The following is an 11,141-nucleotide window of genomic DNA, read 5'->3' on the forward strand; positions in this document are numbered from 1 at the left end:
TCGGCATCCTCAAAAGCGTTTAAATCTCTTCCTGATGTCTCCAAGGCCGTCTCCGAGCTTACGGTGCTCAAAGGCGTCGGTCCCGCCACCGCATCCGCCGTTCTGGCCGCTTATGCGCCGGATTTGGCACCGTTCATGTCCGATGAGGTAGAATTAGGGCTTGATTTTGATTAAATTATTGTGTTGATTATATGTGAGTGGTTAAGTCAGACGTCGGGTTATTGTCACAAGACTGAGTGATTGATATATGATAATTGGACCTGCATCCGTATATTGTGTTTATTAGTTTGTGAATTTTGTTTACTTCTCTGTTCATTTTGGGTATTAAGTTTTAGTTATTGATTTGTAATGTTGGTGAAAAGGCTATGGAGGCGGCTCTGGGTAACTCAAAAGATTATTCGCTAAAGCAGTACTTGTTATTAGCGGATAAGCTCCAGACTAAGGCAAAGGTCAGTGAATGTCTCTTACTTGTTAATTATATGTTCATGTGTGTTTAAGGTGAGAAAAAGACTGTAAGTATTTACTTGCTGTTATAAATGCTTTATCCGAGGCAAGGGCGTTGTTGGATTGCAATTCTCAACTGTTATTATTTGTTTCTTTACTATATTTTGATGTGATAAAAAAAAAAATGTGGCACTAGAGATTATTAATGTGTATTTTTTAACTACAAGGTGAATTTCAACAGAAAATTTGAAAGCCTAATTTGCATATCCTTTGAGGGCTATTGTAGTTTGTTGGAAAACAAAGCTAGGGATTGATATCTCACTATCTTAATGAGTACATTATGCATATGTAGGTGGATTACCTTTTTGCTTTATCCTATGGACTTCCTTTCCCATTCATTTGCTTTACAGAATTTCTTTTACCCCAAAGATAATTCTTTTATAACAATTCGCTGTGACTTTTGTGTCAATGTTTTTTTTTTTCTTTCAAAAGAGACAAAAAAGAAAGAATAAACTCTTTTTACGAATAATGTCCTTTTTCATCTAAGCTTATGGATAATTTGAGTATATTTTCTTTCATTATATTTCTCATCCAATTTCTTGACTATCTTCTTTATAAAATAATTATTGTTTCCGACATGCCGACTGTTTTGTATTTGGTTGAATAATCAATTAATGGTCACAGGATATACAGGTTCTTTGTTGTTGTACTTCAATATTTTTGTGGCTTCTTCGAAAATCTTTCTAGGTTTTTTTTTACTTGATTGGTAAGTTACATAGACACTGGTGGATCTTGAACCCATGATGATCTCACCCTGCACCCTTAGTAATAGAATGTTTACCTTTAACCGATAATTTATTGCAAGATTTAGGAATAAGGCTGCAGTTGATTCTTTCTTAGAACATAGCTTTCTTTTCTTTGTTTTATGGGTTGTTAAAGGTGCAAACTGCTTGGGAACCCATCACTCCTTGTCAAAATAAAGTTATTTGCATCACTAACAAGGCTCAAGATGTTGATCATAGGGTGAATATCAACACATTGAAGCAGACTTCGAAATGTTTTACTTGGTGGAGCAGGTGTCAGTTTTAGTAAATTGAGAAATATAGTATAAGATCATGAAAAAAAAACGTATAGGCGGTGTTGATGCCAATTTAATTCAAGTCGTCTTTGGTGGTGCTTGGGAGATAGTTCGGGCAGGTTCACAGGAGACAAGCCTGTGCTAATATCATAAAGTTAGTAGTAGCTGCAGAATTGTTAGAGGCCAAACCTCCTTGACAGGGATTGCTATAACCATTTTGATAAAACCAAGTCATTTTGGAGAGTGAGGCTGTGACAATTATTAGATTGCTTAACTCAGTGGCTTCTGATGTCTCTTGGCAGATCACAGCTCTGATATTTGGATCAAACTGTGTGTTTATTTCCTGATTTAAAGTCAATGCTAATTGAGGTTTCAGTGGCATGGTAGCTAGTTGTCTCTCCTATCTTGCATGTTAGAGCAAAATTTTATTTGAGTTGGAGTACAATTACTCATTGACAGGGCATAAAATAGCTCAATTACTCATCAATGAGCGACGAGCTTTAGCTCAAATGGTACTTCCTCCCTTTGTAGCAAGGTAAAGGGTGAGGTTATGCGTACAAGTCCCACTGGTTGCGTGTATAACTTACCTATAAAAAATGAATAAATAGCCATTCACAAAAAACTTACACCACTTTATGCATTCGTTCAAACCCTGCGTGATTGGCGTTTCAGATGAGGGGTGAGTGTATCTTGACCTATTACCACATAAAATTCTTATCTCAGTTTAGTTTAGCAGGGTGTTTGCTGAAACATTCTTTTTAGCATCTAGATGTACAACGTATCAAATTATACATGCACTTACTCCATGGGGGTTGTATTCCTGTCAATGAACTGTACAAGTAGTCAAAGTTGGAGCTTCCTCTTTTTTATGGACTGTGGCTGTCTTTTTAGTTTTTAAGTATCTGGTGGAAGATTGTCTGCAGGAATTAAGTTCAGAATGTGATTCCTTCTCACCATCAGATGTAGAAAGGGCTCTGTGGAGTTCTGCAATAGGGGCCAAGTTGCTAGCTTCACATTCTGATCCAGATTCCAAGAGAAAGAGAAAACGTTGATTTGATGAGAAAGTTGACAGCAATGCTTGTAAGTTTTAACCATGTTAGTTGTAAGTTATATATGTCCTTACAGCTTGCCAAGGCTCTTGCTCCTGACAGGAGTGATTTATCAACTCCTTAATGCTAACCTTTTTTCTTTCTATTATTGTGGTTTCTGCCACAACATTTTCTGCAAAGTACAATTAAATGACCTATTTTTGCTGATTTTAGTTATTTTTTTTGTGGAAAACCTTCTTATGCAAATACGTTCGATTTGTTCTGACACGAATTCCATGAATAGAAAATACGCCTTGGGCCATATGGTATGCACATAGTAAATGGGGTCAAACATTTTGGTTAATGCCTCACCTGATTAATCAAAGCCCATCTAAGGAGGTTACCTAATTCATTTTGCTAGTTTTGCTGCATGAAAAAAAAAAATCGACTAATTCCAAATTAGTCTTCATTTAATACTGTCAATATGTATTATCACTTTTGGGAGATACACAAGTATAAAGAACATTACATTGTTACGTTGACCGGAGTAGCTTTACTACACTATCCAGAGAGTTGATTTCAGGCAAAGGGATTTTTAAGAATAGATAAGCTCCTTGCATTGTCGAGGAAGTTAGGCAATTGTTTTTTGAACTAAATGTAAAGGATATTAAGAGTATATTCAAGGGGTTGGAAGTTACGATAGATTTCTATGATTGCAAGATAAGGTACAAGTTATATTAACCACAATTTGAAGAGTAGGTGGGATAAGGTCTTAACCTTGGCCAAGGATATTTTCGGAAGTTACTTTACCTCTCTCTTGATAGCTCTCAAGTGCAGCTGAAAGATGTAGTCCCATGGTTCTGTTACCCTTCCTCGTGCACTGGACTGGGTTCACTCTCACCTAAAGTCTTGGTGTAAAATAAGCTCTAAAGCGTCTTAGTGAAGCATTATGTTTGGCAACCTAGTTAGATAAGAAATGAACAGGAGTGAAGTTGCATGAAGAGAAGAATGATAGAGATTTTCAGCAATTTTGTTGTTTGGATTAATAGCAATTCGAGCATAAAATTACTGGGAATCTGGATCTAGAGAAGAAATGAGAAGTGAAGTAAATCTTCTTTTTGTCAGTTTGGTTGTAGTCAAGTATATATATATTTGGGGTTTTTTATTTTTTGGTATGAAATTTTTTTAAAAAAAAAAATGGTAAAAGGTCCTTCTGTTTGCATCCACTTCTTTCTCACCTAAATATTTAAGCTTGAGAGTTCTTTGTTTTAATCTACCTTCCCTTCTCTTCTATTCACTTCCCACCATTTCCTTCCATCCAAACACATAGCATCTGTGTTAAAAGTTATAACAGAAAATTTGCTTAAGATAGAAGAAAAAATTGTTTCTGTTCTGGAATATTAGTTAGTAACAAACAAATCGAAATATATTTTAAAATTTTCAATTTTTTGCCGCTCATTGTGTGACATGGTGATCAATGGTCTGTCTTCTCCCTTGAGCTGGCATTTGAAACGTTCAAAAGGGATTAGCTTTGTTTTTGTAGTAATGATGGGGCCCAAACGTTCATTTGACACGACAAGGTTGGGCTTCTTTTGATGTCAGAGATAGAGGTGTTCCATTCAAACTTGAAAGTTTCAACAGAACGTTGAAGTTCCAAGCATTAAATTGCACCTTACTCTCCTCATTTTTTCCTAATTTATTTGGTTTTCCTTAATTTTCATATTGAGACTAACAAGGACTCAAAATTATTGTTTCTTTCCTAATCATATGGAGAAAGGGTTATTATAAATAGGGTATTTTTCATTCTTGATCTGAATAAAAGAAAACAAGAGAGCAATTAAAAATGCTTCCAAACATATGACTCAATTCATAGCTAGACAACTTTCATTGAAATTAAATCGAGCCTTGCTTAGAGCTAGACGGGTTGTGAGAAGTGTGATATTTTCAAATTTGAACAGATTAATTACTAGTAAATGTAAATTAAAAGTTTCTTTCCACTTTCAACCAAAAGAACTTGGGAGAAGGATCTTCCTATTAGTGCAAATGTGAGGGATAAAATTGTCCTAATCTTAACGTTGAGACAATTTTGTCTCTCTTTTAAAGCTAACTGCAGCCCGTAAAAGGGTAAACAAGCATGAACCCTTGTTAGGCGCTGTGCTGACTAATGATTGAAGAGCAACGGCTACATATGTATGTGGCCGTTGCAACATGCATCGCACGAAAGCGAATTTTAAGACTTGCCTTTTTGTCTGGACCAACACTAACGGCTAACCAAAAAGACAGGGCTTCCACTTCCTCGTACGCGTGTACGTTGTACGTTCTGGACACGCGTAATCATCCCATTCGCTTCCCACCACCGAAAATCCGTTTGTAAACTCCTGCTCCCGCGTGAACGTCTCCGCTTCCTGAATCCCTTCCTTCCTCACCCACCCTCTCTCGCGAAACGGCTAATTCTTCGAAAATGACGATTCTGCCTTCTACGGACCGGAAGTACCGCCGCAACCCTCGGACGCCTCTTCTCCTCCCCGAGAAACACGATGACCGCGAGGTGGGCTTCGGCTGCGCGTCGTACTCAGGCGCCGTTTTCAATCTCTCCTCGACGATCGTGGGGGCGGGGATCATGGCTCTCCCGGCAGCCGTGAAGCAACTGGGCCTGGTGCCGGGGCTCATCATGATTGTCCTGGGCGCGGTCTTGACGGAGTCGTCCATCGACATGATTCTGAGGTTCAGTCGGGCCTCCAAGTCCGCCTCATACTCGGGTGTGGTCGGTGATGCCTTCGGTGGAGCCGGGCGGACCCTATTGCAGGTCTGCATTGTTGTCAATAACTTGGGCATGCTCGTTGTTTACATGATCATCATCGGTACGGACCTTTTTTTTTTTCGTGACTAAAGATTTTTTGTTTTTAGATTTTGATCAATTTTTCTTTTGGGATTTTGAATTGGGTCCTACTGCTTCTTTATGACAAGCACCAGTTAATTTTTTGGGACTAAAGTCTAATTGGATTGCAAAATGGGTATTTTTATGAAATAATCATTCTTTTATTTGGTAAGAACCTTTTCTTAAGAATAATTATTTCAATGAGAATAGTTGGACGAATAGGTATTCTAGACAAGGTTTTTCCAAAAAAAAGAAAAAATTCTTTAAAACAAAAAAAGAAAAAGAAAAAACAAATGTTGAATGTGAGGGTGGGTGGCCGACCACCCACAACAAATGTCTTATACCAGCTTTTAGTTGATAATATGTCTTATGACCCGCTTGTGTCATATTGATCGCAAGTGTTTTGAGTTTTATGACAACTGATATAATTTGCCAAGTCTCATGAAAAGCTATCTGTCCTTTATAGGTAATTGTGACAATGATCACAATTTGACATTTTCAGTAGATGGAATCACATGTATCATTCAGAGAAGAAACACTCTGATATCAAACTATGAAAGGTTATGGCCACGAAGTTAACCCTAAGGAGTAACCTCCATAGTGTTTTCCTCGTTTAATCCATCCAAGCTACAACCCTCAAAGGCATTTCCTGTTGAGCTTATGACTGCCATGCTCTATGGGTATCCTGAGCCCTGTCTCCAGTCTGGCAGGCATGAAAAACTTGTTCTAGGGCAGCTGACCAGGGTGTACAGAAGGCAAGCCCATCTAAGACGCTTTTGTGGGGTTAATATCAAGACAACTCTTCAGTAGTGGTAGCGGAACTAGAGATTTGTGTTTTGGGGGCAAAATTCTAAAAAAAATAATTTGGGAGGTCAAAAATTAAATTTTATAGGAATTTTATAATTTTTTTTTTTTGGGGGGACCACCTTGGGCCTTGGACCCCCAAGGCCCAATGTGGTTCTGCCCCTGCAACTCTTCTAGTTAAGTGTTTCCTTATACTTTCTATGTACTTAGGGCCGCCTTACACTTTTAATGATATTTGCCGATAACTCATCAATAAAATATTAAGACACCTTTGTGGTGTTAGATGCCTTTGCCAAAGCATGGTCATGAACTAAGGCATCTTGGTCACGTGTTGTAATTTGTTAATTAGAACAATGTGCAATTTTCATTTATCATCAGGATTGAGGTTGGTTTTATAGTTAGCCTTCAGGAAATTATTGCTAACTCATGCCAGGTTGAACAGCCTAGCTATTTAACATCTTCTCAAACAGTTCTACCAAGTCCCTCATTGAACATCATGTTATTAGTTTCTTTGGTTGAATTGCTTGCGTATGTGATCAGCAAAGAAAATAACCGTTGTGAAATTTGTTATTTTTCTTTTTATGTTATTCAGTGCTTTTAATTATTATGCAATTGTGTGCAGGTGATGTGTTATCAGGGACACAATTGGATGGGGTGTGGCATTCAGGTGTGGTGGAGGAATGGTTTGGTCAGCATTGGTGGACCACACGCTCCTCCTTACTGTTTATCACTACACTCTTTGTTTTTGCTCCTCTCATCTCATTCAAGCGTGTTGGTGGGTCTCCACTTTCCAGATTAACTATGCATGTGTTTGTTTATATTATCTTATCTATGGTACCTGATATTCTAGGCATCTTAGCCTGCTAACCCTGATAGGATTACTAAGTCATTCCCATTTTGAATTGAGAGCATGACTTCTTGGTTTATCATATGGATTTTGTTTACCTGGCTGTCGCTAGACACTACTGGAGACTATAGGGTTGGCTATGGATGTCTGGCTGTTGCTAGACACTACTCTTTCTCTTCTTCCAAGAAAAGAAGAGTTTGCCACTGGTCTTTGGCTTCTCACGCTTATGATTTAGTTCAAAATCTTTTGAGCTGTGTCATTTAGTTCTGTTAGTCCAATTAGTGCAATGTGCACAAGTAAATAATTGCTGGTAGAGTTCCTTTACAACTCTATTAACTTGACCAGGTAAACAGTTAAAGGAAGTTAAATTAGTTTCTTCCATGTCCCTTCATGATGATATCTGATTGTACTTTGACATCTACATATAAACTTGCTGAACTATTCCTATATGTCAGAGTGCATTCACCTTTCTAGTTTTTGCTGTTAACTGGCCCAACAGCTGTGAGAAATGTTGATTGATTTATGTGCCTGTATTTTATTTGTGATGTTAGATTCCTTGAGATACACTTCAGCATTGTCAGTGGGTTTGGCAATTGTATTTGTGGCAATCACGGCAGGAGTAGCAACCGTTAAAATGGTGGAGGGGAGCATTAGAATGCCTCGCTTGATGCCTGAACTTGTTAATCAGGCATCATTTTGGAAGCTTTTCACGACTATTCCAGTTCTAGTCACTTCCTACATCTGTCACCATAATAGTAAGTTTTGGAATCTCATTTTAAGTTCACAACAACTATGACAGCAGTTACTGACCACCCCCATATAAATTTATCCATAATATTAGGGGTTGACTCTGTCAATTTTTTGTTTTCCTCTCAACTGCTCAATTCGTTTGTTATATTCTCATAATATGGTCATGGACAAAAAAATGTAATATTTTTTTGCCAATATGTAAATATTATGAATGCATTTTGATATCATTTGGAAAGGATTTTCGAGAAATATCTAGATGTGTTTTCTTTTTAAAAATGTCTTGGTTTAAGAAGTCATGTCAACCTGTTAGTGATAGAAAGGCTCATATTACTTGATGTTTTTACTATGATGAGATATTTAAAACAAAAAAGAAAGAAAGACTTTTTAATTTACTCTTATGGGTTAAATACATTCTTAGTACCTATGCTCTTCCTCGTTATCAAATAGCTACCCTAATTTGCAAAAGTATCACAAATAGTACTTGTGGACATTTTATAAACGCAATTGGTACTTATGCCCATGTTCCGACCGATAACTTAATAGTGTGCTACGTCAAGTCCTCTCACAATCCGACATGTGTCGCATTATTTTAAAATAAAAAATATATAAAAAAATAAATTAAATAATAATTTTTTTTTGTAAAAATGAAGGGGGACCCTCCAATATATATGTATTAAATTATTTCATTTTTTATTTTTTAAATAATACTAATGTGGCATATGAAACTCATAATAGTCATTGATAAGTTTGACGTGGTGGGCCGTTAATTTTTTGGACAGAAATTGATGGAGGTACCAATTGCGTTTATAAGATGTCTATAGCTACCATTTGTGATTTTGCAAACCAAGGTGGAATATGATAAAGAGGCAAAGCACATGTACCAAAAAAAATGTATTTAACTCTTTACTTTTATTTCAGGGATATCAAGCTATGTATGTGCCTAGCCTAATTTGCCTTCCAACAAAATATTCTACAATCACAGCCACTAATCTTTGTGATCCATAACTTGACTTGGCAACTGCATTTCCAGTGAAAGGATGGTCACACACACACACACACACACACACAAAGGTGGTGTAAGTTATTTAAAATCAATATTTGGAAGATGTCCAATTGGTGTTAATTTCTTGCTTTGACTTGTAACCTTTTGTCTGATAACTTGCACAATACTTTTTTCAGTTCATCCGATAGAGAATGAACTAAAGGATACCTCTCAAATGAAGTCAATAGTCCAAATGTCGCTCACGCTATGCTCAAATGTTTACATTGCTACCAGCTTCTTTGGATTTATTCTTTTTGGGGATCAAACACTAGATGATGTACTTGCTAATTTTGATGGCGATCTTGGAGTTCCATATAGCTCAGTACTTGATGATGTGGTTAGGGTGAGCTATGGCATCCACCTGATGCTTGTTTTTCCGATTGTGTTTTTCTCACTTCGCCTCAACCTAGATGGTCTTCTTTTTCCCTATGCCATTCCCATTGCGTTTGACAACCAGAGATTCTTCTCAGTAACTGCACTTCTCATGGGATTTATCTTTGTGGGAGCCAACTTTGTGCCTAGTATTTGGGATGCGTTTCAGTTCACTGGTGCCACAGCTGCCATCGCTGTTGGATTCATCTTTCCATCCGCAATCGCTCTTAGGTAAGTGAAACTAACTACATTGATTTCCTAGTTTCCTTTTAGCTCATACATTGGCCAAAACTTGAAGACTAGCTGATTTATTGTATTGACCAACACTCTTTGGCCTTAAAAATAATGACACTAATAATAATGTATATTTGTGCTTATTTTCACTATCGCATAAATAAAAGGAAATACATATTTAGGGTTGCGTCCCTCTGCTCTTTATTAATGATATTAAAATTACTTATCAAACTATATATATATATAGTTTAAATTTATAGTCACACTCTAAGCTTTTTCCTAGCGTTTGTTTACTCTTTCACTAGTTAGGTGGCTGTCAATGATAGGACCACTGTTGTATGATTCCAAACTAACTGGTGTATAGCAGGTCTGTATTAGATCATTACAGCATTTTTACTCTGCCTCTTGAAGTATAGTTGATATATGAATCCATATATATCGATTTTTCCTTTCTTAGCCAAAAAATGAAAAATTATTGATAGTTCCTAATTTTCTTTATTTTGATGCTAAGCTGAACTTGGTTTAATGCTGTGAAAAAAAAAATGATGTCCGATTTTGACTTAATTAAAGATATGGACATTAGGACAAGATAGAGCTGAATGGTGAAAGTGAATTGGTGAGTGTCTTGTAGAGTTAAGTGCATTTTAATTTGTTGTCAAATTCTACCGAAGTCTTGGTGTGCTTAAAGGCGTCTAGCGCTCATGTTCAAGCAACCTGTGTGAGAAAGCTTTTTTTTTTTTTTTTTTTTTTCCTTTTTTAAATAGGAGGACAACAATCTGCGACAAAGTTGATCAAAAACACCTCCTTTCTCTGTCATAAACTGATGCGTCCTTATTTTCTTAACTTTTTCTGCTGTTGTGCAGGGACACTCATGGAATTGCAACAAAGAATGACAGACTAGTATCATGGGTGATGATCTTTTTAGCTGTCTCATCCAGCACAGTAGCCATCTGCAGTGACATTTACAGCATTTTCAGTAGCGAGAAAAGGATTGGAACCTAACCTAATAAAGGAGGACAACTTTTGCAATCCTTGTGCGAATTCCTACCCTGAAATGCATACTGGGTCTCCGGATTTATAAAAAAAGAAGAGCAATGCTCCTGTTCTGAATCAGATTTCCGGCACCCATTATAGTAAAGTAATTGGAGGTGACCCTGATATTTACATTTCCTGGTTGCCATACTTCATACCTTTTTTTGTTTTGTTCAGAATTAGAAAGACGTCCATATCTGCATATGGCTGATGTTGTTATCGTAGATTCTGGACATTATTGATATCATCGGCAAGGAAGTGGTGATGGTGAGGTGACAATGATGTAGTGTTTCACATGGATGATGTGTTGATATCACATATCACAGCCATAATTAATTTCAACGGCAAGAAAGCACCAAGCTCAATCGGATACCAACTTAAATGGAACATTTAATTGCTTATTTAAATTGAGTTTTTGGGGATTCACATCGACTGGCATCACATGACCTCTCTCATTCAGTAGTATGAGAGAGCTCACGTGATCAGATTATTGATTCATATGATATGTTATGTTGTGCATGTATCTTGTCCTGTAATGCTTCATCTGTGTAACCAAATGCAAGGTGTATTATCATCTAGTAGCTTGATAAAATCACTTGCCATCCCTATATAAATTACAGGGCTTGTTTATA

At 37.0% G+C, this 11,141-nt stretch overlaps 1 protein-coding gene across 1 annotated transcript; it reads left to right on the forward strand.

Annotated features, from left to right (window-relative positions):
• The first annotated feature begins 4,237 nt into the window (after window positions 1-4,237).
• Window positions 4,238-11,141, forward strand: LOC132189062 (amino acid transporter AVT6A-like). The gene is made up of 5 exons (XM_059603549.1): window positions 4,238-5,411; window positions 6,855-7,007; window positions 7,631-7,834; window positions 9,009-9,474; window positions 10,341-11,141. Exons 1-5 carry the CDS (start codon window positions 5,012-5,014, stop codon window positions 10,477-10,479), a joined length of 1,362 nt encoding a protein of 453 aa, XP_059459532.1. The 5' UTR covers window positions 4,238-5,011; the 3' UTR covers window positions 10,480-11,141.

Source organism: Corylus avellana, chromosome ca8 (assembly GCF_901000735.1).
Source record: "Corylus avellana chromosome ca8, CavTom2PMs-1.0".
In the NCBI taxonomy this organism is placed as follows: domain Eukaryota; kingdom Viridiplantae; phylum Streptophyta; class Magnoliopsida; order Fagales; family Betulaceae; genus Corylus; species Corylus avellana.

Coding starts and splice junctions, on each gene's coding strand:
- LOC132189062 (XM_059603549.1), top strand. CDS start 5,012: ATGACGATTCTGCCTTCTACGGACCGGAAGTACCGCCGCAACCCTCGG. Junction 7,835..9,008: donor CTACATCTGTCACCATAATA/GTAAGTTTTGGA, acceptor TACTTTTTTCAG/TTCATCCGATAGAGAATGAA. Junction 9,475..10,340: donor CCATCCGCAATCGCTCTTAG/GTAAGTGAAACT, acceptor GCTGTTGTGCAG/GGACACTCATGGAATTGCAA.